This window comes from Drosophila persimilis, unplaced genomic scaffold, assembly GCF_003286085.1.
Source record: "Drosophila persimilis strain 14011-0111.01,24,50 unplaced genomic scaffold, DperRS2 tig00000431-arrow-pilon, whole genome shotgun sequence".
NCBI lineage: Eukaryota > Metazoa > Arthropoda > Insecta > Diptera > Drosophilidae > Drosophila > Drosophila persimilis.
The window spans coordinates 2770549-2797178 of NW_020825312.1; the positions used below are offsets into that span (position 1 = coordinate 2770549).

The following is a 26630-nucleotide window of genomic DNA, read 5'->3' on the forward strand; positions in this document are numbered from 1 at the left end:
TAGTGTACATTTTTCTTGAACTCTTAATGATGGTTTAATTTATTTCTCGATATTTTTAGTTAAGTTAGGATGAGGTTTTCTCCACGAGTTTCGCCATCATTTTTTCCTCCTTCGCCTTACGCTTAGCTTCCTTCTGCTTTTTCTTGTCCTCCTTCTCCTTTTGCTCCAGCATTTCCTTAAATCGTTCATCACGAGTATCCACCTTGAATCCAAAATGCCTGCGAACCTCCTCCACCAACCGCTCCTTTCGCGCTATCGCAGCAGCAGCTTCTGCCTCGCGTTTTGCAACCTTTGCATTCAAATCAGATTTCCACTGCTCTAGCTTATCCAGTTTCTTGGCTATGTCTTCATCGCGGTCATTAGTCTTTTGGATTTTCTCTGCTTTCTCAAGGCGGCTCTTTTCCAGTACTTTAAAGAAAGTGTCCAGTTGCATAACTTCTTGCTCCGCCTTTGAATCAAAGCAAATCTTTGGATTTACGTTACTCTTGGCACCGTACAGGCCATAGACTTTTCTCTGATATTTCTCGGTCAAGTGTATCCAAGACTGCGCATCCCGATAAGGTGGAACACCCATTACAATATTTTTATGCTGTTCTTGTAAGCCAGATTTATTGAGTCTCCGTGCGTGCACAGAGCTATCTTCCACATTTTCATTTATGATCGCCGCCGGCAGCTCCGCAGTCGCAGTGCTTGTAGATTGCAAACGTAAAGGAAATGCAGAAAGTTTCTGCACAACGTTTATTTTACGTAAATTCATATTGCGGTATCTGTTTTCACAAATTTTTATTTATTTTTATTTGTTGAGCGTGTTGACAAGTGTGACCGCGGACTTATCGATAAGATATACGGTCTCAGAAAATATACCGAAATATACCTCAAAGTTTGAAAATATACTGACATATTCCTCGACTTTAACATAATTTTACCCGATTGATGAGTCACTTTCCTACAAGACTGGGTAAATTTAATTTCTCATCTCTATTATATTGTTTATAAAATAAGGTTTAATTACATGAATTAATTAACTACATTTTTATGTAATTGTCAAAAGCGACACCCGTGTTTTTCATATAGGCCCCATGGAAGCGCCAGTGTGAAAAACATTCGTTATCCACTTTTTGCCATTTATGAAAAAATTGAGATTTTGATGGCAAACGATCAGGAGTACGATCCTGATCACTAATGTTAGTTTGATGTGGCCTGGGAAATGGCCCACGATTTCTACATGTGACAATGTAAAAATACTGCAAAATTTTAGAAAATACTTAGAAAAGTAGAACTATGCAAGGCTTGTCAGCTGGACATGTGAAATCTGTAAAGCAAATCAGTGGATCGCGGGTCTATCGATGAAATATACGGTCTGAATGACCCTCATAAATATACCGAAATATACCGTCCCGTTTTCAAAACACACAGTAAATATACCGATGAGAAAGCCAACTTAGCCCACCCTTTATTTAAACAGGTGAACAACTGGAGTTAAACCGCGCAAAATAAGTTCGCAATGGAAATGGAAAACAATATTCAAAGTCCACAGAGGCGTAAAGAATTAAAGGGAAGGATGAAATTCGTTCATATGACAAATTTCGTGTAAGTGATCAGCAGAAATGAACTCACATACGCGTATTCCACACACACAGTTGGTCTTAGCAGAATATTTTTTCATTTGGCAGGCCCTACAAGGATGCTTATTATCCCAGCAAATATCGGAATGTATTGACTGGACCCAATGGCAGTGAAAAGTCTGCAAGCAAAAAGTCGCAGCAATAATGACAGGACTGGGCGGCGAATAATAATACAATACAATACAATACTACATACAAAGCTGCGAGACTAAGGCTTTAATTGTTGTTAAGATCGTCGCGTAATTTCTTCCGATGGATCATTGTCTTTTTATGTCCAGAATGTGAAGCAGACAAAGAAAAACTTCCAGACCAATGTGGCCTCTTGCAATTTGCAGGGCGGCAAAGAGTGCCAGGACCAGGTTTACTCGGTAGAAAGAGATGCGTTCCAAGCACAACATTGCCCATTCTGATCGCGAAAAGGATAAGATAAACTTTCAGAAGAAACAACACCACTTGGAACTTTAGGCTATCAAAACTTCTAGATTAAAGACGTACTTGGCTCTATATCAAGAGCGCGAGGAAATAAATCGAAATCGGAACATATTGAAAGTATAGAAAATATGGCTTGAGGAACAATGGAGCGCAGAAAAGGCTGATAAATATAAGGAACAATTTGCTAGCAGAAAAAGCAAACAGCTTTACGTTGACCTCGCGTTGCATTTAATAACATTCCATATTTATTCCACTCCACCCATTCATTGAACTGCAAAACGAAGCAGAAGCCTTGTAGAACTAGTTCTTGCATCGTCGCACAATGGGAAGACAATCGAAGCCTATATTTCTGCCTTATACGAAGATGAAAAACTAAATTGAATAACCTAATAAATACGACCAACATTAAATGTGAAGAATTCATGGAAACTATGGACAACGTGGGAGAGATAAGCCTGTCCCACTCAAAAAGGTATAGCATTCATTTTGATATACATATAAATACAAAAATATGATTGTATTATATTCAGTTCGTGCCTGTTAAATTTTCGTAAGACTAACAAATATTTTGGGCTTTTAGTTCGACTTCGACACATATAAAATATGGCAAGTTCAGTCAATCTGGTGAAGGTCGAACAGTCTCCATAGCAGTAAAGCAGGTAATTAATTGGCAAATAAAATCAAAGCAAATTTTTAAAACAATTTTTGTAGATTCGTCGATTAAATTAATCAAGGAATGGGCTCTACAAACTAACGTCTATGTTTCATCTACTCCTAAAGGGAGCTACAAAGCCTGGGTCGGCTCAATACTTTTTTGTTATCCCAAAGGTACGAGTGTTTGAACTTTATTACAAAACTTCAGTACTCAGGATGTACATTTTTTTGAATTTTCGTCGTCGTTGAGCTGGATAGCACCAACATTTGTGTGGCACTTCTTTCTGTATGGAATATATTGATAGGGGTTTCCACTCCATTGCCCTCTCGACTGAACTTACCCTTTCTTTGTTTACCTTGAGAAGCAATCTCTTCCTTGACATCAAAATTAAGAAAGCCGATAATAGAAGCCAAAAAAATATAGCTATTCTGTTTTCTTTCCATATTTTCAGCTGCTGTGCGATCTATAATGAAAAACTGTGCGTCGCGGACAGGGTCGGGAACCATGAAGTTTCCTGGAGAATTGATTAATGATTAAGTTTCATTATTTTTTAATCTACCAAAGAAATATGAGTTTAAAAGACCATTAGTATGAACTATTTATATAACAAAAGCCTTAAAAGCCTTAAAGCCTTTAAAGGCTTAAATCCAAGCATTGAAAAGTCCCCGATCTGTAAGGTTGGTCAGTGAATGCTGATAGTACTGGACGCGGGCCCGACCATGTTAGCGTCTGTTTATCTTAGTGAAATAAAGCAAGATTTTAAGGTACAATTGGTTAAGTGAATTTGTATCATCTCCAAAAACCCGAAGAGTTTTTCTTACAAAGAATTCCCACGTCTAGCTATATTGGTATTAATAAGTAAACTGATTTGACGCTCCACTACGTGGCCTATGAAAGTCTGAAAGATAAAATGAAATGCAATGATGCACAACATTTTGCGTACTTGGGCTTTACATTGGCTTCATTTGAAGATTGTAGTAATGCAACAATATCTTATTACAACTTGAATTTACTTTTATCTCTGCCTATGAATACTTGATACGATCATGCTTTATATACTATAATAATTACAAAAAAAACATGATGTAATTGAGGATTTCTCAACGGTAACTATAAAAGATGATGTAAATTTCATTCAGTTTGTCAGTTAAGCTGCAAACGCGAGGGTCAACTATAAGACGTGTAAAACTCAATTGGAATATTTGTGTGCACCCATTATAGTTGGGATTTTTTAGATCAGCAGTTATTGCTATACAGCCGTATTAATAAATCTTCTACTGGCCTACTAAGTCCCAACATAATGAGAGTAAAAACCACTGGCTTAACAATAAGACTATGTTAAAATGAGTGAAGTGCAATTAGATATATTTATGTATAGAGCGCGTTCTTGCTCCCAACATTTACCGAGTCCATGTAGCCATGTCTGTCTATTAGCAGCAGAAATAACAGGAGGAGCACCCAAAAACCCAAGGAGAGATACTCCGGCAAAATGGAAGCACTAAGGCCAAGCCATTTGCCAAACAGAGCTGCTGCAATTTTTAAGGGTTTCCAAAGAGTAAAGTTTATTCAAAATGTATGTATAGTTGTATATAGCCATTAAAATAGACAATTTATTCATATTTCAACTTGTGAAGTTTCATTTGCAGTTTCTTGAGTCGACACTGACTTAACGCGGGCTTGCCTTCTGGGAATGTACTTTTTAAAAAGATAGACCCGGCTCTACCGTTCTATTGTGCGGGGCTCCAGCTGTTTTTATCTCTCGTTGTGCGCATGTGGTAGATTTTTGTTGCAGTCCTTCTTAGTTCTATGTATATTTTTTGTCTCTCTCTTTTTCATTTCATTTTATATTAAACTCTTCGGCCGTTCAACAGTTATAATTTTGCCCTTGTTTGGTTTAATTCTATTCATGAAATTTGTGCTATTAATAAATAATAAATCAAATATTAGTAAAAGTTCAGAACTCTTGAGTTTATTTTTATATGTACTATATATTCTTTTATTCCGCATCAATAGCTCCCCCAAGAGATTTATAAAGTGAATTTATTTTTCATTTGATGAGTTTGCATCGTTTATTTCATTCTAAAGAAAGCCATAACCAGCTTCAACAAGATTTAATTTATAGGACTTGAATTTTTGTATTCCATTTCAGTAATATTTCAATTCCATACTGGTCACCCGCGACCATTTACTGTCGTCACCATTCGATATATGCTATCGATATCTTTATATTCTTTATGTCGCGATAAGCCCGCGGTAACACTGATTTGCTTTCCAGCTTAGACACCATGTCCATGTCCATGTTTTTCGTGGTATTTTTTTATATTTTCTTGTCCAGTTCACCAATGTAGAAACCATGTAGAAATGCCATTTAAAGCCATGTCCCAGGCCACATCGAATACTAACTCGTGATCAGCATCGAATTCCGTTTGCCATCAAAATCTAAATTTTTCAAAATTTCGGAATAAGGCATTTAAAAGAAAACCAACGAAGCCTGTCAACAAATGTACATATATTTCCCGTTCAGGTGTCGCTTTTGGTAATTACATAAAAATATAGTTAAAATGTATCATTAGAGTAGTTAGCGTGTAGTTACTATGTACGGAAATTCATTTAGTGGATATTGTTGTTGACCGTTGTTGCTTAAACCTTATTTTATTAAAAATCCAAAATAGAAGACAATTCCAAATTAACCTGTATTGTTGGAAAGTGATTTATAAACCGGATCAAATTATGAGTTGAGAGCTGAGGGTCAAGCTAGCTTATAATATTCAACCGAATAAAAAACTAAAACTTAAATACCAACATTTCGTCGGCATATTTACGGTATATACTAAAAATGACACGGAACATTTCTGGGGATCAGGCGGAATATTTCATCGATAATGCCGTGGTCACACTGTCCCTAACCCGTAGTAAACAAAACGCAAATTAAGCGCAAATGCAATAAAAAGCGAAAGGCAACAACAAAACCACGCAATATGCCGCCGCAGCAACGATTTGTATAAATTATTGAAAAGTGAACGGTGACCAGCGTTATTACAAGACAAGACGAAGACTCTTTGTGTTCGATGTTGTTTTATATATTTTTTTTTGTGTAAAGAAAATTCTGCGTAGCAAACAAACCGGTCGGCGCTCTTATACATATTATACACACAAACACAAACAAAAACCCGTATATGCACGGGGAAAAAGTGCTTGCAAAGTCGTGGAAATGCATTTCGTGTGACACAAACAGCATTGAGACATTGAATTTATTTAAATATAGTATTTGCTTGCCATATCCATAATTTTTTTGTGCCAAGCAGAAGGCGACGCAAAAGGCGGCCATATGCGACTGCTGCCTCTGCCGACACTTCTGCTGCGGGGATGAAGGTGCAAAGGTGGGGTGCTCTGAAAGCTAAAACTGAAATGTTTGCCGTTCGCGTATTGTAAATTGCTTTTGCAAACACACACACACACACACGCCGATACAGGAACACACAACTCAACTCCCTCTGCCTCTTTAGCTGGAATCGTGTGTTCCACTTTTGATATCCAGAGCAGTGAGCAGTGAGCAGCGACGCCAGCGTACGACGCACTGTCCTGATTTCGTCTGCCACCAGGAGGCAAGTGCAACCAGGACAAACTTCTTTCGTTCGTTCGGGCGGGGCGTGTGCTCTGTGGCCGTGTGCGTGCGGTGTGCGGTGTGCGGCGTGGATGGTCCAAGAGATTCTGGGCCAGGATAATTGCGAAATGCACGGGAGCTGCTCCAGGTAAGCAAATAAAACCCGCTTCCAATTCGACATTTCCCATTAACTGAGTGCAGTGCATCTGCATCTTGTCCCCCCTTCCGCCGCTTTCGCCCCCCGCTCTCGACTCTTGCGTTTCAAGTGGGAAATGGGAAAGCAGCAGCAGTAAACGGACCGGACGGGTCGGGCCACGGCCCCATTTATTGACTTGTCTCTCTCGCTCTCTGTTACTCTTTCTCTCTCTCTCTCTCTCTTTCTCTCGCTGTCCTTGTTTTTCTCTTGTTGACTTCTTTGCTGGCCTCTTGGCTTTTTCCCCCTGCATTTCCACACGCGTCGGCCTTTGCCTTTCTTTCACGTCGTTGCACAGTGGTGCAGAAGATTGGGGAATCGGGAGATAAAAAGGGACTTCTTAAAATATACGTCGATGATTGTTCCAATTGGCAGCTAAGAAATCGACTGAGAGAATATCTGCCAAAACTTTGTTTTGTAAGAATTTCAAATCAAAAAGGCTTGCAAACATCTTTGTCCAAATCGAAATACCCTCTGGAAGGGTATACAAACTATTAGTCTTAATTAATTAAATAAACATTTGTGCATCTATTGATCAGGTTACTAATTTGCTCCACTGTGCGCGCCGGCCTTTGCCTTTCACGTCTGTCATTGCTGCTTCGCTGCTGCGCTGCTGCTGTTTCTTCTTCTTTTGCGTTTTGTATACAAATTATGGTGTTGTTGCTGCTAATGTTGTTGTTTTTGCTGTTGCTGTTGCTGTTCTTGTTTTTACAGTTGTTGTTGCTGTTGCATTTTGTTGCTTTAAGCTTTTATGGGCAGTGCATTCCACTCATTTGTTGTTTTTGGTATAAATATAGACTTTAATTTGCTTTTAGCTTTGTTTTAATTTTCTTTGGTTGTTTTTGTTGGTTAGTTTTTTTTTTTTGCCTACCGCATATGAAAATTGATTACAATTTTCGTCTGCAGTTAATAATTTATTTCCCCTCCATCCCCCCCTCGACCGATCCGCCTACTTCTGGTGTTCTGTGAAGCGTGCAATATGGTAAGAAAAGTGAAAATGTGCAGCCCTTCCCTTTTTTCGCCTTTACTTGTTGTTGGGCGGGTGGGTGGTTGGGTCGGATGGGTGGCAGAGCAGCCCCTTCTTCGGCACCTTATTCTCCTTTTGGCTCCTCCCTCCATTGGCGTCTTGGTAATTCAATTAACGTGTTTAGCATGCCTTTCCTTTGCCTTCGCCCCTTCCCCCCATCGCCCCCATCCCGCCCCTTCGGCTCTCCTCTTGGACTAAACAATTTGTTGACCCATATTTTTGGTATTTCTGTTTTGCTGTTAATTAATATTTGTAATTCTCATGTTTCGTTGAGTGTCGCTTGCGCTTAGCTTCATTTAGTTTCGTTCGTTTTTCCGTTGCTCCGTGCTCGGTGCTCCGTGCTCGGTGCTCGGTGTTCGGTGGCCTGTGATAAGCCCACCCCGCCTCCGCCGCATCCCCCGCCCCGCACTGCTCTGCCGAATGATTTTCATCACAAATGAACAGTTTAGTCGGGCTTTCCAGTTTATAGTTTCATTATCTGTCCCTGATACCAGAGCATGGTTTTGAGTAGTGGGTTCTGGTTCTGAGCCAATCGGCAGGAGGAGGAGGAGGAGCCTCCCACTTTCTTCATCCGTTTGCCCATGTGGCTGGCCACGCTACGTGATGTGATGTGATGTGGTGTGATGTGGTGTGGTGTCCCCATTCCAGCGATCAATAACGTTGACGTTGGGTCTTTTCTCTGAACTGCCATTCAATGGCACTTTTCTAGTTTTCCACTTTGCTTGGCGATTTTTCGCTTTGCTAAGCTGAAATCCGTGCTGCTTCAATGGTGCTTCAGTCGTTGGGATAGCCGAGATCTTCGAGAGAGATCTCCTCACTCTGTTCGCTAGCCCCGTCCCCACTTATCCCCTTGCCCTCCCATCCCATCCCATCCCCAGACAGACAGACTAGAAATTCGAGTCATTAAGCTATTCCTTTGTTTGCTTTCCTTGTCTCTAATTGCCTTTTCGTACGGCTTCTCGGAGCCACACTTTGGCTCGATTAACACTGCGATTAACCGTCCACTTTTTGCCATTTCAGCAGCAGCTCTCCCTTTGGCTCCCCAATGCGTGAGACTTAGATGCTCCAGCGGAGGGACCAGGATTGGGAAGAGTCCAGATGTCGTCGAGCAACGGCGGCATTAACAGTGCCACGAACGGCCGCAGTGGCAGCACCGGCAGTGCCAACATCAGCCTCAATATCAAGGGCACTGCGGCTGGAGGAGCGGCTGCAGCGTCAACAAGTGCCACAACCACGTCAATTACACACAAAACACTGCCGGACCTGAAGACGCAGCGAAGCAACAGCGTCTGCCACAGCCAGGAGACCTACTCCGGCAACAGGAGAGTCGCCCCCACGGAGAAGCCGCCAGAAAAGCCGCTCAGCTATGCCCCAGCCCAGAGTAGGGCCACGGGAAAGGAACCCAAGGATGGTCACTTGGTGTACTGTGAGGGCAAGCTGCACTCGGGCCCGCTGAAGTCGCTCATCACCCACATGGTGCCCACCCACGAGTACTATCCGGACGAGAGCTTCGTGTTTGCCTTCCTGCTGAGTGCCAGGCTCTTTGTGCGGCCGCACGAGCTGTTGGCGCAGATTTCGACAACCTGGGAGCAGCAGCAGGGAGCAGGTGGCGGCTGCGATGTGGTCGACGATGCCGGACAGGTGCTGAACCTCAGCATAAACTCCGCCTCGCCCCTGACCCAGCGAAAGGGAGCAGCAGCGGCGGCGGCAATAGCGACGGCGACGAGTTCGGAGCTGGAGCCAAAGCCGCAGCAGCGGACGAGTACGCAGCGATCGGCCCAGCACTGCATACGGCTGCTCTCGGAGTGGATCGAGATCTTCCCGTACGACTTCAGAGATGAGCGCCTCATGCAGCAGGTGCGCATCCTGGCCAGGAAGTGCGTCTACATCGACAACTCGCTGGGCAAACAGGTCTCTCGCATTCTACAGCTGCTCGTGTCCCGTCTGACGGCCCTGGAGCAGTACGAGGAGTTCCTGCTAACGCTCACCACGGAGGCCAGCGAGCGAGAGGTGGTGGCGGTGGCTTCTGGCCAAAGTCAACACCACCATAATCATCATCATCATCATTTGCATAATCCCTTTCAAACTTTTCTGGGCAGCTCGCACTCGCATGCCAATGGCGTGGGTGGTGGGGGCTCGGCCAGCGGCACCTCCAACTCCTCCTCCAGCGGCAACACCTCCTCCTCCACCTCCAACTCAAACTCGACCACCCCTCAGCCAGACGAAGTCTTTGGCATCATGGACATGTGTCCGAGCTGCGCCCACTTGGCCCACCAATTGACGGCCATCGAACTAGAGCGCCTGTCGCATATTGGTCCCGAGGAGTTTGTCCAGGCGTTTGCCAAGGATTACCCCCAGCAGCAGGCCAAGGATGGCGCAGGCGGAGGCGGTGCCGGCAAGGGTTCGTTGAACGATATGAAAAAGACGCGCAACCTGGAGTCGTATGTGCAGTGGTTCAATCGCCTCAGCTACTTGACAGCCAGCGAGATTGTCAAGGTGGGTAAAGGAGCAGCAGCTGCCGAAGCAGCAGCAGCAGCAGATGGGAGATAATCCCTTTCAGCATATGTCATGTTTGTTATTGCCTCCATCCTTTGCTTGCAGTATCCGAAGAAGAAGCAGCGTGTTCGCATCATCGAGTACTGGATTGAGACGGCCCGTGAGTGCTTCAACATTGGCAACTTCAACAGTCTGATGGCCATAATAGCAGGTCTAAATCTGGCGCCCATAGGCAGACTCAAGAAGACAGTAAGTTAAAAGGGGATATATCCGTATATTTCTGTGTGTATATTGTACGCTCAAACTCTGCTTTGATCCCATCTCATAATTAGTGGTCAAAGGTGCAATCGGCCAAATTCTCAGTGCTGGAACATCAAATGGATCCAACATCAAACTTCAATAGCTATCGCTCGACGCTCAAAGCTGCTATGTGGCGCTCCGAGGGTGCCACAGAGGAACGCGAACGCATAATCATTCCATTCTTTAGTTTATTTGTTAAGGACTTGTACTTTCTAAACGAGGGCTGCTCGAATCGGTGAGTATCAGCGCAATCGTTGCTACCAATTGATCAAGCATCAGCGATTTATAATTTCTCTGTCTCTGTCTCAGGCTGCCAAACAATCATATCAACTTTGAAAAGTGCTCCCAGCTGGCCAAACAAGTGACGGAGTTCAACGAGTGGAAGAAGGTGACCTGTCCCTTCGAGAAGCTGCCGAACGTCATTGCCTATCTGCAGCACAGCGCAGTGCTCAACGAGAACACCCTCTCGATGGCCTCCTTCGAGTGTGAGCCCCCCGAGAACACAGAGGAGAAGGATCGCTACAAAACGGTGAAAGCCGAGACGAAACAACAACTGCTGCAGCAGTTGCAGGAGCAGCAGCACCAGCAGCATCAGCTGCACCAGCACCACCACCAGTCGCAGTAGCCACTATGCAGAGGGGTAGATTAAGCTACGCTTAAGCGCTTGCCATGATTATATTTTTTTTCTACTAGATCCGTAAGATTGGGGATAATTCGTTAGCCTAAGTTGAATGCGATCGATGGAGTTAGACAAACAGGACAGGACTAAGACCCGCCCGAACCAGCCGCAAGCCCTGCTTAGCCCCTCTTTGAGAAAGTAAAGCTTCTGAAGCTATATATTAACCGTTGTCTTGTCAATCCTCTCATAATTGTATCGCCTCACAAAATGAATTTTCAACCACTTTGATGCCCCCCGATGTCCCCTCAATCGAATGAACGAACGAACGCAAAGCATCTCCGCAATGTTGCCAGTAATTTAAATTATTTAACTACTAAGCGAATATTAGTAAAGGCGAATCGAATCGAAGCGAGAAGAACAGAAGAGAACGTATGTACTTAAAGCATTTTATTGCTAACGAACAGCTAATGCAACTAATTTAGTTTCTTAAGAAGTAATTTTTTTATTACACAAAACATTTTTGATGTCATTATTTATGTTCAAAACCATCTGACAAAGTGCCCGTGGGCGCGATATTCGTAAGTGAACAGTATTTATATTTATATATATACACAATTTTATAGCTAAATGAAATCTTTTTTGATATTCTATAACGATTATATCCGACTAGGATCGGATCCGATAGATTGGATGATAGCATGATGCTTTTGTCTCGAGGCTTTTTCATGCTTCAGCAAAATCTCTATCGCAAAGTTAGCAATCGCTGAGCAAAAACATTTTCGTATACATAAGAACAACCACAACGGAAACAACAAGAACAGAAACAGAAAGTACACCTTGTGGTAGCTACAAAAGATGCTTCTTCTTTTTAAGAATTTCATTTTAAACAACGTATTTGCATAATTAAGTAAAATTGTGGATGGATTCATAAATGATATTAACTATAAAGGGACTAAACAAAACATTATTGATTAAAAAACTGCTTTCGAATAAAGAAATGATCAAAAACAATTCTCAAAACAAATTCATCCTAGTTTAATAGCTTACATCAATCTAAGGACCTTTGGAATTTGAATTCCACCGGCCTTTAATTTAGATAGCTTTGTTTCGATAACTAATCGGCAAAGTCCGGTCACACTATTAAATTGGGGCGACACCTGGCGTATTGGTGTCCTGGTTTTTAGTACTTCGATAGCAAAATCGATATATATCGAATTCGAATTACTCGAATTACAATTACCAAAGCGCGCCACATTTAAACAGCGAATTCATAAATTGTTTGATCAAAATTATTTCTTTATTAAAAATGCTAGCTTTTCTTTTTCAAGGGCTGTGTTGAGATATTTGTTCTGCAAGGAAGCAAGGAATCGGTGACAGCTTATATGGCATTTCCGTGAAAATATCCAAAATACTTTTGTCCTGATACCATTTTCTAAATTTATCGTAATTTAACTAATTTAAGCGGGCGGTCGGCTCTATCTAAAAGGACGATCACTTAACGAATGGGCAAAGTTCAGCGAACTCCCGTCCTACGCATCAGTGGAGCTCTCCGGATCACCCCAAATGATGCCCAATTGCCAGTATATGCCATCCATTTTAAGGAAAAACCATATAATCCAAGGGAGTAAAGAGATATCCTTTTCGAAATAATCTTCCATAGAGGGACCACCAGGGCCAGATGGGGCCCTAAACTAAATCTTTGTAGATGAATTGAAGCTGGAAAAGCTAAACAGAAGGCACTTCTTTAGATTTCTTTTAGGCGAAAGTCAGAGAAATCAGGGAAGCTTTGAGTTGTCTTCAAGCGGTTTCCGTTACGACATCAAATCACAAAATGCGATTTCCTCGATTTCCACCAAATGGCTCAGAAATTTGTTGTTAGCCTTATATGGGTCTCGGGCACCCAACTGGCCAGATCTGGCACATCATAAAAGAGCAATTCAAGCGACTAACAGACAATATGTGGCAATTAGTGCAACGATGTCGCATAGCTCGGCAAACATGGCCAAACATCACAAAGAAGCGCACAATTGAGCTCTGCAAGCTCAGCTGAAAAAGGTGCAGCGCAGTCATACGTTGCCTCACGGAATGGGTGCCCCTACAATGATTTTTGCCGCAGCTGTGCAGACAAGGAAGAGATGGAGTTTTATATCTAATAACTTGGAAAATTACCACTGAATATTTCATTTGTACAAAAAGTATAACACAGTTAGTTCCTCTCAATTCTCAGAGTTGAGTTTTGCAATTTTGTACACCCACCTTAAAAACCACTTTTGGTTTTGGTAACGTAACGTCAGGTCATATTTTGGCTTACACAAATCTTTAAAACCGTACTTGCGATTGTTGTTATTTTTTGGCGAATAGGGAGGTAAGTGAAACGTAACGTCAAAATGGAAATGCACATATGATATATCTACTCATCTAAATTATACTCCACAAAAATTTATCTGGAACAACAAACACTATTAGAAGATTGAGATTAGCTTTCATTTTCTAAAATCAGCTTCAAGAAGTGCATTTGTTTTGAATTTTCGTGAGTTTTTAGCGGCAACAACAATCAAAATTCGTTCACAATTGGTATTTATTTTAGGTGAGGTCATCCCTCTCTTGGACGATAGCAAGCATAGCAATTATGTCCCTTCTGAAGACGGCTCTGAGCAGTCCCTAACTTTTGCTTCATATACCATGCAAACTTCTTTGCGTCGACGCGTGACGCAAAGAGAGGCAGCTTTTGGTACCCAAAGAGCCGGCTGGTGGCCATACCTAATATAGTTATACCCTGCATGCGCAGAAACGAACGGTTCTTTCGGCGACGCCATTACAGCTGTTATTGGAACTCGCGAAAGTCTCGTACCGGATGAAATATTGAACTCCAATCGAGAGCACAGTCAGATCAAATCGGGATATAGTGCCGGAAGGTGGGCCGGCAGGATTCTCCAGTGAAATTTGTTTATCTCCGTATGGTAGATCCGCTTTGAAAACGCGACATTCGCGTGACAAGAACCTGTTGTTGTTGCTGCGCTTTCGATAAGTGTTCTAGCGGTAAATTTTAGGCGGAAAAATCGATTGTTCTCGTTTGATTGTTTTTGTTTTGGTGCACGGCTTCGTTACGCGATTCCTGCAGTCCCCCCGCTCGGCCACCGACACGGCCACATGACTCATGCACGGCTGCAACAATGAAAAGCCACAATAAGTACGCCAAGTTGCCCCAAGACCTCGACTTGAGTTTCCAAAGCGATCTGGACCTGCTGCCGGACACAGCGGCCGACATCGATCTCGACATAGATGTGGACGTGGATGCCCTCAATCTGAGCTCGCCCGCCGCTCTGGACCTCCTCGACGACGACGAGGACGACGAGATTGTAATTGCCACTGGTGTAGGCGGCGGCGGCGGCGGCGGCGGAGGCGGCGCCAGTGACGGTGGTGGCAAGGGCGGCCTGCGTCTAGCACCAAAAACCAAGCAGCGTAAAAACCCATTGGAACAGCAAAAGTTCCACAGCAAGAACAAAATCTGCGGCCTTGGCAGCGACAGTATTATCGAGGTGAGTCACAAATGTCGATGGAACTGCATTTGTTATCACAGTTCACGGTTTTCTCTTCTACCGCTCTGTGCGCTCTGTGGCTCGGTGCGGTCCCCCACAAAAGTCGCGCGATGCGAGTGTGCAACTTGTGGCTGGCTGATTCAACCCTTGTCTGAGGCCCAGACGCATTCCTTTTCCCCGAATATACTCGTACCTTGGCGAAATCCTAAAAATGGGCTCACAACGACATGCCAAACAACAAAGCAAAACAAAGCAAAATACAACTCTAGAAAAAAACCAACAAAGGGGTCCGAATGTTTAGATACTCTTGAAATTTATTATTTCTCATTATTATTACTCATCATTTTGTGATGCACGTGTCCGATTTTGATACGTACATATAACAACTGTAGTAGGAGATAAAGAACATACATATACATATATTTTCTTGCGGCTAGTTTATCTTTTTTGTTCGCTACAAACAGAGTGAAGAGTATGGCAGCAAAAAATTGATTAATGTTAATAAATTGCGCAAAATACTACATCTAGTAGATCATACTTCCGATTTCTAGTATATCTTCTATAAGACAGCCATTAAAGGAGAGTTTCTAATACATATTTCATACAAATTGTTATACTTTTTTATAGATTTACAAATTTGCTGATTCTTATGAATGATTTTAGGCGAAAATTCAGACAGGCAAATGATCGTTGCCACAGTTGCCTTGCTCAGTGCACTATGAATTTAGTAATAAGGTGACATTGTCACCATATCTTCTCTCTTTCGAGGACCATCCGCCTGTCAGTAGGTATGCAAACGTGCAGAAGGTAAAACGTTCGCTCTTGTATCGCTTGTCTCTCTGAGAGCCAAAAGAGCGTGGATGGTCCTCACCACAGCGGACGGCGTCACCTTGTTACTAAAGTTATTATTCAGAAAAAATCATGATTAAATTATTCAATAAATAACCGCGAAAGTGTCAATCGTTATTTGAGAGGCCTGATATTTGTTTTTACTCGTATTCATATTTATTCATATATTATGGGGGGAGCTATATTTTTAGCTATCCAAACAACTGGAAAAAACAAATATACCCTCTGCAAGGGGTATACTCGTATCAAAGCAACATTCCTACAAAAACAAAACATGCTGGGACTGGGGGTCGGCAATAGAAGCGGATTCAGGAACAAAAAAAATCGATAAGCAACAAAGAAATATCTTTCCGTTTGTGGCAGCAACGAAAAGACAACCCCTCGCCCCTCTCCCCGCTCTCTTCTCCATACCACCTGGGCCAAAGGTTTTTCTCAAACAAATCCCTGTTAACTTTTAATCGCAGACAGAGGCGGGACTGGGGGCACTGTGGGAAACACCACCAAGTACATAAGTAATTCCAAATGTCACGCAATTGCAGAAGCTAGGGGAAAAGCCAAGAAAAGTGCCGGGAAAAGTGGGTGGACAGATTTAGCCAGCGAAAATGTCCGTGATGTTAATGCGGTCCGATATTAATGGAATTTGTGTTGACAAAGTCGAGTCATCGTTACCGCGAGGTGCCGTAATGATGTTCCCTTGCACCCCCCGCCCCCCATAATGTTTGCCCTGCCGCAGATGAAGATAAGCTGCCTTTTCTCTCGTTTTTTCTTTGCTGTTTCTACCGACCAAGTCATCAATTTTCCTTGCCTTAGATTATCTTTCAAGTGGATAAAACGGCGAGCCGAACGCTCTAGATACGACACGGAGCAGTCCCCCGGAAAATCAATCAAAAAATCTATAATTTCCGCCCGGCCACAACTCGTTACGAGTTGTATACGAGTATAAATAATTGAGTTTATTTGATGGAAAGTGGCGGTGACCTACACACTGGGTCCCCACTGTACCCACTCCACCGCACCGCACCGAAAGCTAGACGCGTGCCTCAATCGATAATGCGTCAGACCCGTGTCAATCATAACGTATTCCACACTCCCACTCCCACTGCCTCTGCCACTCCTCTTTCCTGGCACTACCGTTAATTGTGTCACCAGCGCCCTCTATCGGTTGCACTGGTCAGTCATATTGCGTGCCACTTTGCGTCCAGTTGCCGTGCGCCCCCATCTGTCCGGGGGGGCGATGTCCAGCGATTGAATTGTTGTACTTACTGCTGCCCCGACCCTTGGTCGGAAAAGCTTTGACAAGCTTGTCAATCTCATTGGGGCTTACGAATATTCTGCGTGCGTGGACAAAGCGGTGAAAAAGTAACATTTGCTGCATTGGGGAGGGACTCGACGGGTGCGATACCCAGCATTAGGCAGAATGACCACCCCCCAGCCCCACCCAACATACCCGTGTGGTGTGCTGCGATTACAAGGTATTCTGAATAACAGAACCGCATGTGTGTCCACATCCACGTCCACGTCCACAGGGGATTACACGGATGCCATCTCGTCCATCCGGTCGCTGCAATTAGCGGTTGTAATAAGCATACCCTATGCAGGAGGGCATTGCGATTTTAGACGAACAACATTTCCGCAACACTTTTATATTTGATGTCTTGTTTTTTTCTTCCTAAAGATAGTCCAAGCTGTAGTCTATTTTATTTTTGTATATTCCACTTGGCGCAGCATTTGCCAGGGTATCTAAGGCTTCGGTGCCCGAAGAGTGTTTTTCTTTCAGGGTTTTTTTTTCTTTCGTTAAGCCTATTCCGAAAACTGTTTCCACATCTGCCTCCCCGCGGTCAGTGCCAGCGTTGGTGGCGTGGCTCACTCGTTCCTAATAAATAGCCCTGGACTTTAATTAGGCGTAATGGAAAAAGGCTTTAATGGGGCTATGATTAGGCATAAATTATTCTTAGTATATGTGCCTGGTACAGACTAGCGGTAAATGATCCTGCCGTGCTGGTAATCCTTCCAGCACTTGGACCACCTGGGACAGTCCGGGGCCACGATGCCTGCAAGCAATGGATCATTTGACACACTGAGGCATTGAACTCTATCGATCGCACTCACCTGCAGCCATGGCCAGAGAAATCACAAAGAGGAGAATCGCTGCCTTAATCTTCATCGTTTCGCACTCGCCAAATGCCAGAATGCAACTGATGAGGCGACAGTCTGTAATCGCATAGAGAATGGGCGGGCGGGCAGACAGACGGTTATCGCTGGGGAACTCCGACACTGCGGTTATCTTTTCACGTTTTCCATGCCTGTGTATGGAATCTGGTTGCCAGTGAAAAGTTTCCCCAATCCCCAATGCCCAATCGACAGATCAAATCCCAATCACAATCCAAATCCAAATCCCAGCAACGCAATTTCAGCAGAGACCGGGTTGGGGGCGACTCTTGACCTGCCCACCAGTGTCCGTTATCAGTCGATTCAGGCTGCGATTACCGTGTGTTCCATGCACTATGCACTCTGCACTATGCACTGTGTTTTGTGTTCCAGTTCTCCTTCTGGCCAACTCGGATGTCTCCATTCAGAATGTGTGTATCTTTCAGGGCACTTTGGCTTGGTTCATTTGGGTCTCCTCCCCTTTGCACTCCTCTCACCTTTCGCAACCAATTAATGTGTGTGTTTGTGTGTGTGCCTGTGTGCAAGTGCACCTCATTACGAGTACGACCTGCTCGCAATCTAACCTACATTTGTGGCAACGAGTCGTCGTTGTAGTTGTAGCTGTAGTTGCAGTTGCTGTTGCTGTTGCACGCAGTTGCATACGCCATGTGGTACGTGCTAAGCTCCATTTTGGGGCCAAGTCGTTTGCTGTTGTTTTATTTTCGCTGTGGCGTCTGTTTATTTTCAGTATACGGGCACACAATGAATGGCACAGCAACGAAGGCGGCACAGAGCGGAGGACGTGTCTGGTCCTTTGTGGCACTGGTGGCACTGGTGGCACTGGATAGGCGGATAGGCGTTTGGGCTGTTCGGGGCGCGGCGTCACTCTGTTGCATGCCTTTCTTTCTCTCTCCTTTGTGGCACTGGCTTTTCGCTATTGTTGCTTTTGTGACATGCAAATTTATGCATAAAGTGCTGTTGCACAAAATGAATTTATAACACGGCCAAGGAAATTTATCATCCAGCCAGCTTACATGGCCAGCCTCTCTCATTTACCATCTACCACCAAGCATATACCAGAGCCCGGAGCAGGGCAGGGGCAGTGGCAGTGGCCCGAGCAGGGGCATCACAGGAATGGAGGAAGCTGCAAAGTGACGGGCGGCATTTAAGAGCATTTATTATAATCATAAAGTACAAAACTGCATTATTATGCATTGTCGTTACCCAGTGCGTGCCACCAGGCAGGAAAGGCAGAAATGGTCTCTGGCTCTTGAGCGCCGGAAGTTGGCTCCAACTCTTCCTCCTCCTCCTCCTCATCCTCCTCCGATTCTGCTCCACATTTCCATAATTTCCATAATTTGAATGGAGCGACAATGGGGCAAACTTTTGGCACACAACTCGATGAAGATTTCAAGTATCGATGGATCATGGCTCCATCGATGGGGTACCTCTGGTATCTCTGGATGCCCGGATGCCCCGATGGTTGGATATCTCATCTCGGCCGCATCGCTGGCATGGTCTCCGTGCCGCATAATTAGAAAGTTAAGAACTTGTTTTTGTGCTGCATTCCGCATTTACTTGGGCAAATATAATTTGCACTTTTAATTGGCCGTAAAAGAGCGGGAGGACAGAGAGTGGCAGGGCAGGGCAGGGCAGGGGAGGAAAGGGAACGGGGCAGCGACTCCAAACTTTCTCCTGCACATCCTCGTAATTTTATGCTCTGCCACAACTGCTCCGCAGTTCTGCTGCTCCGCTGCTCCGCTGCTCTGCTGCGTGTGTGGTGCAATTGTTGTCATAAATGTTGGCGTTAAAATTTGCATTTTATTCGTGGCTCATAATAATGCTACCCCCTACCAGTACCCCTCCCCCTCTGCCTACCCTTGCCCCCGTTCCCACATAAACCTGACATCAAAATGCTTTTAGGTGCTTTCCCCCTTTTTCCGGTTTTTTTTTTCGGTTACGGTTTGTGTGCATTTTATAAACTTTCTGGGATTGGCGCACCCTCCTCCCACAGGACAATCAGTATACAGAAACTCAAATGTCGGAATATTTTGCTTATCGCCATTCGGACTCATCTTTTTTTTGGCTTTGTTTTATTGTCATTTCATAATTGCATCTCATTCTGCCCCAGAGGCAGGAACTTCACATTTCGCTCTGATCTCTGGCATATTCTCTGACACATTATCTGATTCAGATTGTGACTCTGACTCTGATGGGAATGGAATCGTGCTACCCTTGAATACATATTGTTAACCCTTTCCCACTCGTACCCGTACTCGTACCCGTACTACCTTTCCGCAAAACTTTAAATGCTCACAGTTTTCGGTGGCCTTTACCGCAAAAATGTTGTGCGAGCCACAAACTTTTTGCAAATTGAATTAATTGCGTGCAAAATGGCAAAAATAAGAAAAAACGAACGTAGAGAGCATAAAGCCACTAACTGTCGGTTGGATGTCCTTCCTTTTCCTTTCCTTGCCTTTCCTTTTCCCTTGCCTTTGCCACTTCCCTTTGGGGCAATCCTTTGAAAAGTTGTAGAAAAATAGCTACCAGGAGGGCCTGGTGGAAAACCATTTTTGAGGGAAATTATAACGAATGAAAGCCGCAGAGCGGAACGAGCAGAGAGCCCCGATTTCGAGAGTATTAGCATAACATCAGCAGCGGAAACAGAAGAACCTGAAACTGAACTGAACTGAAACCAAAGTTGGGCTCTAAATAATTTCATATCCGCATAAACAGAAATATATATTTTAAACGATGCTGTCTTGGATGCAGAACCCGCTAAAGGAGCACGACTGGGGGACTGAGAGACTGGGGGACTGGGAGCAATCATAGACAGCACAATCAACAGGAAGTGGATGCTTCGGTAGCTCCTCACGTGTGTCCTTAGTGTGTGCTAGGGCAAAGAGCGCCACTTCCGCTCTACTCGGCAGCCCGATAAAGGATTCCGGAAAAAACTCTCGTCAGTCCTAAGCAACTTGCAACTGTGCCTGACTCCTGACTCCTGCCTCCTGCCTCCTGCCTCCTGCCTGTGGCCTCTGTCTCTGCCTCTGCCCCCGCTCCTGCCTCTGGCTTGTAAACATGCAAAAATTGACAATTTAGGGCCCACAACAAAGGAACGGAGGAGCGGAGTCAGCGGGGCGCAGACGGCAGACGGCTGGGAGTCATAACGGGGACGAGGTGACAAAGAACGGGCGAAAAATCTCAGCCCACAAAACGAGCCCGCGGGGAGGCGGCGGCAATTGGGCACACAGCAGGGACAGGACCCCCGAAACGGCAGCCTCCGCTTTATGGGCTGCCCGTGTTGTTTCTTGTGGCACGCAGTTTGTGGCATATTTCGACAGAGCAGCGCATCAGCGCAGCTCAAACAAATTTAATTTTCTCACTTTTTGTATTGACATTCCGCTGCAAAAAAAAAAAAGAAAAGTAAAAGAAGATAACCGAAGCGAACCCCATTCGGTGGTAGCATACTTACAGGCGGGCGAATAAATACTAACAGTGGCTGCAAAAAATGTTTGAATTCCGAATAAATGTTGAGAGTTTGCTTAACAGGAAATTGGGAAAATATTAAAACGTAAACACACACACACAGCGATTTTTTCATTCAGTTAATGGATAGTTTGTTTTCCATCGCAGCCGAGAGTGCGGGGATTTATTTAATTAATGCAACATGTTGGATTGATTTGCATCCGCGCTGTGCAGTACTTTAATGGGGGAGTCCTGCTTCCTTCACTCACTGAGTCCGGGATCGAGTGTGTACACACTGGGATTTTTCTTTGCCTCGCAGCCAAAAGTTTTGGGGATTTATTTAAAATTTTCGCATGCAACACGTACGTGGAATTTGTGTGCCTTTGGGATTGATGCGAGTCCGTTTTTCTACACTAATTGAAGCACCACTCGCAGGACTCGGAGTGGCATTGAATGCGGAGTACAGTTGTGTCGGGAGTGTCTGCCAATCGGGCGGGGTAGGGTAGGGTCGTAGTCGTAGTCGTAGCCTGTATGCAAATGTGGTCACACTGCTTGAGTGGAGTGCGAGCAATAACTGTAATTCACTCGCCTCGAGCGGCACTTGCAGCAAATGGCAGTAGGAAATGGTCTTTCTGCCAGGCAACTGGACCGGGGGGCAGGCCTGCTGGGTGGCAGGGCGGCAGGGTGGCAAGGCGGCAGCTGCAAGTGTCACTTTGAAGAGATCAGAGTTTCAGTAAACATTTTTCTGTTGACAGTTTTAATGATTTCCAGAGACGGGGCACAGCAGACACACTGAAGAGCACTAAAAGGAAATACATAATACATTTTTCACATACCAATCCAATTTTCATACTTTTGACATCAGTGAAAACGTGAGCTGGCAAGAAGGACGCGGGGGTCTGGGGGCTGCCAAGTCATCCTCCACATTGTTATGACAAGCTGAAATAATTTTGATTGACATTTGGGTAGGGGGCAAAGAACCAAAAGGGGGGGGATAGAATAGAGCATGGAGCATGGAGCAGGCTAATGGAAAATTAATAGTTGCTAAGTAAAATGTAAGCATCGTCCAGGACAGTATCCCGGCCGGCCTCGTCCTGGGTCCGGGCCCAGAGCAAATTGGATCTGTCGTGGAGGAGGAGCAGGAGGGGGGGGGGCGGGGGCGAGCAAGTGCAATTGTTGGAGGTGAAAAATGACTGAAGCTTCTTTGGCCTGTCTTGTCGTGTCCTGCGTCCTGCGTCCCGTGTCTGGGCCTGTACTGTCCTTTCCTGTCGCCTGCTGCTGTCCATTTGGCCAAGACGTTTGCTCTGGTTGTCCTTGCCAAAGGACATTAGCAGCATGTTGCTTTCGCACTATTTTCCTCGCCTTTGTTTGCTCGTCTGCCCGTAAGCGGATTATGCACTTTAAATTATTTGCCAGCCACTTTGTCGCCGTGGCAGGACTCTTTGCTGTCCGCGTGTCCGCCTGTCCGCCAGCACTCCAACAGCTCCATCTTTATCTCGAAACTGAACAAACCCGACGCGAAATGACGCGTTAAAGCTTATAAGCATGACCAAACCCAACCAAACCAAACCAAATTTGAATGCCCCCGCAAAGTGGCCCGAAGTGGCAGGCAAAACCCGGGCTAAATGCCAGCCTGCTCTTCCAAAGAGAGAGAGAGAGAGAGAGAGAGAGCCATGGGCATTTGTTCAGCATTCATCAACACTCGGGGCCAGAAAGCAGGGCAACAAATTCACAGATTAGTGAACACAGAATCGAGGTCGGTGCAGCGGATCCACTGCCACTGATTTGGGTTTTCCAGAGATGAATGGTTCGAGTTGGAGGTGGTACAGTACCCCGAACCCCCCCTCAGCTTATCCCCTGGCAGGACACATACATTCAGGCAGAAGCTCCTGTCTCTGGCACGGATTGAAGCAGGTGACAGCTGTCACTTTAGCTGACATTTCATAATATCAAGTTGAGCATTGACAGGCTTCGCTCCGTTTCAGATCGGATATGGGTATGGGTATGGGTGTGGGTACGGGTACGGGGCATTGGGCTCCATGCGAGTGACGCACATGGCCCAAAGGAAGGGAAATTCCCGAACAATTGGTGGACTGACGCACACTCGGGCGAGTAGCAGCAGCTGTCTGCCCCTATGCCATTAGCAGCCAGGACGAAGTGTGTACCTACCTATGTATGTACCCACCCGTGGGGCCTGCTCGGCGCTAACAAGCTCAGAACTTTTCAATGGAATTCAATTTGCCCCTCCTTGACCACTGCTGGCAAAAATTTCTGGACATAATTTGGAATATTTTATGGCCGCTCAGCGGTGGCAAATGGCCCCCGCCCCCCGCTTTTGCCCTTGGAGTCCTTGAGTTGTGGCAATCTACGTTGCACTTTAGTAGGGGTCTTGACTCTAATGCCTCACATTTTAGAATAGCGAAAATTAGACATTCTTTTGCTCCTCCACAGCACGGAGTGGAACGGGATGGTTCCTTCGATAAGCACTGAATCGAGCACCTTGCATTATCCCACACGTTCGGCATCAGCACAGATGCCATTAGACCGTAATGTGACTGTTGAAATCTTTTGCATATTCCAGCCAGAAGTCAGCCAGAAGCCAGAAGCCAGCCAGGCAGCCAGGCAGACAGCAGACAGCCGCCAGCCAGGCGGACAGCAGCCCTTGTCGTGAGGGAAACTGACGTTTAGTGTCAGCCATAACTCAGACAGGCAGCCAGTCGAATGTACATTTACAGCAAATTGAATTTCCATGATTTATTCGAGAGTTTGGGGGCCGGGTGTGGGGGTGTGGGGGCGTTGGGAGCTCTTCTCTTTGTTTGCGGCTCCCCGAAATGATTTCCAGGACAGAGTCGAGGTCGAAATGGTCGGGTCTCCGCTCTTGTTTGGTTTGTTGCCGCCTTATGAGTACTCCACGTCCACTCATTGACATTTTCAGGCTTTCCATCTTTGCTTTGTGCGACTGTCAGCGGCTGTTCTTTTCCCCGTTCATTCAGTATCCTTCACGAACAAAAGCTGAGCCCCACACAACCCCAAAGTACAAATATATTGTATTAATTGATTGGGGAAGCCATCCATCCTCCTTCTACTCGTTCGCCGGCCTGCAATCCATATGGGCATCATATTTATACAGATCACTCATACGGCTGGCCCGTGTACGGGTGCGTGTCCGTGGCAGGGAATGCAGCTGCAGCTGCAGCTGCACTTGCAATTGAATAATGCATTGGCCAATTAATTTGATTTTCTGTTTATAAGTATATATCATTCATGGACAAGTTATCAGCCGGACCACAACCGGCTCGTGCTCAGTCCCATTGCCATTCCGGACTTGGCATAATCCGAGGGAAATGTTGAGCATTTCCTCGAGACACCGCAATCCCACTTTGATATGTTGCACTGGAGAAATAAAATAAATATTTGCCATGCAATGTCAACGTCAACTGTGCTGCCGCTGCTGCTGGCGATGATGATGGGGCTGATGGGGCTGATGGGGCTGTTGGATGGTAAGCAGTGGATGGATGGTAAGCCCCTTATACAAATATTAAGCTTGTGCCGTGCACAAAAGAAAATCCCATCAAAATATACGAGTAAGTATGAAGAGCCACATGTCAGACATAATAAAAATACGAGTACACATCATCCAAGGCGCTACTCTATCCCACTCTCTCTCTCTCTCTCAAAAAGATGGTACTGTCCGCTGACCTTAACAATAGCTGGCAACCCTGCAAGGATTAGCCCCAACTTATGAGTAGAGGCAGCCCGCAGGAGGAGCAGGCACAAAAAATGGATTTAAAACCAAGAGCAACACATATGTGGGTGCTTCGCACACAGATTGGGCAATGGGCCTCACACACACACAAGAGACCGAAAGAGAGAGCGAGAGAGAGAGAGAGAGAGAGTGGAGCTGGGAAAAAACAAGCCTATCGGGCTGTGAACTTCCCATACGCCTGGATGCCTTCGACCTGCATTGTTCCAGTGCCTGTTGTGGGTTGGCTTACCATCGAACCATTCAACCATCCTTATAGGCTTCACACAGACTCTCCCTGAACTCAACTCTTTCATCGCTTTATCTCCTCTCCCTTTGCGAGTACTATGTCAACGCACAAAAAGACAAACATTCTGCACTTCCGCTGATAATTTTTTGGGCTGTTCGGATCCGGGAGCTGGGCGCCAGTAGCCGGGAGCCGGGAGCCGGAGCCTCTTTAACCAGAGCTCCACCGCAGCGAACCGAACAAAACCGCACCGCACCGCACCGTACGATGATTGCCATTATGATAATGGTAACCGAAATTTTCATTGAATTTTCAGTCAAACATTTTAATTAGCCATCAATTTTCATTAGGGAAATTGCATTTATGGATGGCTTTATGATTGGCAGCGTCATTATAGGGCGCAGAGTAGGACCACCATCATCCGAACTGGGGGACAGCTTTAAGCTTCGGATGAGCGAATGCTGGCCTTGTAATTCTGCAAGCTGTTCCAACAGTTGAAAGAGTGAACAGGGCCGCCAGGAGGGGGGGATTAAAAAAGAATGTGCCAACAGGATGGAACACGCCAGTGCACAAACAGACCACAGAACACATGTATACAACGTGTAGTAGAAGGAACATGACCACAAAGCCCAGAAATTTATGATGTTGAAGGAGCGGCAGGGAGAAGCGTTGCGGGGCGGTGCCTCCAGGCGGGATTCGAGATGGGGATGACAATGATTGCTGCATGTGCAATGTGTAGTTATGGCCACTGCCACTAAAAGCTATACCGACAAAAGCTACAACAGACTCGTACCCTCACCCGTACTCGTACCCCCACCCGTATCCGTATCACCACTGCCTACTCTTGCAAAAAAGTGCCTGTTGGTAAACGCATGGAAAAAATGGAAACCTTCTAAAGAGAATTGTGAATAAAAGTGCAGGGTTACAGTTACACGATCCGTTTTACACCGACGGTTTTGGGGGAGAAAATACCGATCTATTTAGCTGGTTAGCTTAATTCTCATTGAAGGCCATGGCACATATAAGTAGTGAATGTGCTTCTGATATTATCATGGCTGTTGAGAAAATGTTTAAATTCATAAGGGAAGTTGTTGCATTTTAAGGTATACAGATGTACAGTTTATTTTTAGGTATTTTTCGCAGTATAACTGCCGATAAACATATGTAGAATGTAGACACAGGATCAGAAAGTTTACGACGATTCAATTGAGGAATACGAAAGGAGAGTCAGTAGAAGTCTGATTTACGACTAATGGCAAAGGTAGGTGATCCGAAGCGGTATATTCGCTCTCTGTCGGGTCTCCCACAAATCCATATTCCCACTCACGCACTGCCAATCACAACGAAGTTTACTGTTGCACAAATTTGCTGCTGGACTGAGCGAAATAAGCCCCGAAAAGAGAGCGCGTTGAGCGAATACAAAACCAACACCTTGTATAATTTCATCATGTGCCGAATGGTGAGCGTGCCCAAACTGTAAACGAAGCTTCAAAAGCAAAAGAGAGAAAACGAGAGAAAGAAGCAGATCGAACGCGAGTGCAGCTTAGCCTCTGGTGATGGCAGAGAGCGAAAAGGGGAAGATAAAGAGAGCGAAAACGAACGGCACTGCATAGGACGCTGTTTCGGTACAGTGGGCAGAGTGCAATGAGCGAATAATAATAGAAAAATTACTTCAGACTGTACCTTTGG

General features: G+C 45.1%; 3 protein-coding genes and 2 long non-coding RNA genes across 6 annotated transcripts in view; 3 read left to right on the plus strand and 2 right to left on the minus strand.

Moving 5' to 3' along the window:
* Window positions 1-9: 9 nt before the first annotated feature.
* On the minus strand, window positions 10-777 carry LOC6596195 (growth arrest and DNA damage-inducible proteins-interacting protein 1). The gene has a single exon (XM_002021088.2). It carries the CDS (start codon window positions 755-757, stop codon window positions 65-67), a length of 693 nt encoding a protein of 230 aa, XP_002021124.1. The 5' UTR covers window positions 758-777; the 3' UTR covers window positions 10-64.
* A 3134-nt stretch (window positions 778-3911) lies between these two features.
* On the plus strand, window positions 3912-4669 carry LOC113566037. The gene is made up of 2 exons (XR_003408907.1): window positions 3912-4285; window positions 4347-4669. It is a non-coding gene; the product is annotated as an uncharacterized LOC113566037 (long non-coding RNA).
* A 970-nt stretch (window positions 4670-5639) lies between these two features.
* Window positions 5640-11579, plus strand: LOC6596194 (ras-GEF domain-containing family member 1B-B). The gene is made up of 5 exons (XM_002021087.2): window positions 5640-6464; window positions 8557-10032; window positions 10138-10281; window positions 10365-10567; window positions 10642-11579. The coding sequence occupies exons 2-5, from the start codon at window positions 8635-8637 to the stop codon at window positions 10955-10957; spliced, it is 2061 nt and encodes a 686-aa protein (XP_002021123.1). The 5' UTR covers window positions 5640-6464; window positions 8557-8634; the 3' UTR covers window positions 10958-11579.
* Window positions 11580-13803: 2224 nt separating this feature from the next.
* The window catches only part of LOC6596189 (calcium-transporting ATPase type 2C member 1), a 45970-nt gene continuing 33143 nt past the window's right edge, over window positions 13804-26630 (plus strand). For both annotated transcript variants that reach the window (XR_003408911.1, XM_026989892.1), the window contains exon 1: window positions 13804-14490. Coding sequence is in view for 1 of the 2 variants with exons in the window: in XM_026989892.1 (XP_026845693.1) it covers window positions 14125-14490 (366 nt within the window). In the remaining variant the exon portion in view is untranslated. The remainder of the gene's footprint in view (window positions 14491-26630) is intronic.
* LOC6596192 lies at window positions 17232-17534 on the minus strand. The gene is made up of 2 exons (XR_003408914.1): window positions 17449-17534; window positions 17232-17390 (listed from the first exon to the last, which is right to left on the minus strand). It is a non-coding gene; the product is annotated as an uncharacterized LOC6596192 (long non-coding RNA).

What these genes read in the sequence shown, in the direction of transcription:
- LOC6596195 (XM_002021088.2), bottom strand. Translation starts at nt 757, where the DNA reads ATGAATTTACGTAAAATAAACGTTGTGCAGAAACTTTCTGCATTTCCT.
- LOC6596194 (XM_002021087.2), top strand. Translation starts at nt 8,635, where the DNA reads ATGTCGTCGAGCAACGGCGGCATTAACAGTGCCACGAACGGCCGCAGT. An exon ending in TAGGCAGACTCAAGAAGACA is followed by an intron (nt 10,282 to 10,364) that starts GTAAGTTAAAAG and finishes TCTCATAATTAG; the next exon opens with TGGTCAAAGGTGCAATCGGC. An exon ending in AACGAGGGCTGCTCGAATCG is followed by an intron (nt 10,568 to 10,641) that starts GTGAGTATCAGC and finishes TCTCTGTCTCAG; the next exon opens with GCTGCCAAACAATCATATCA.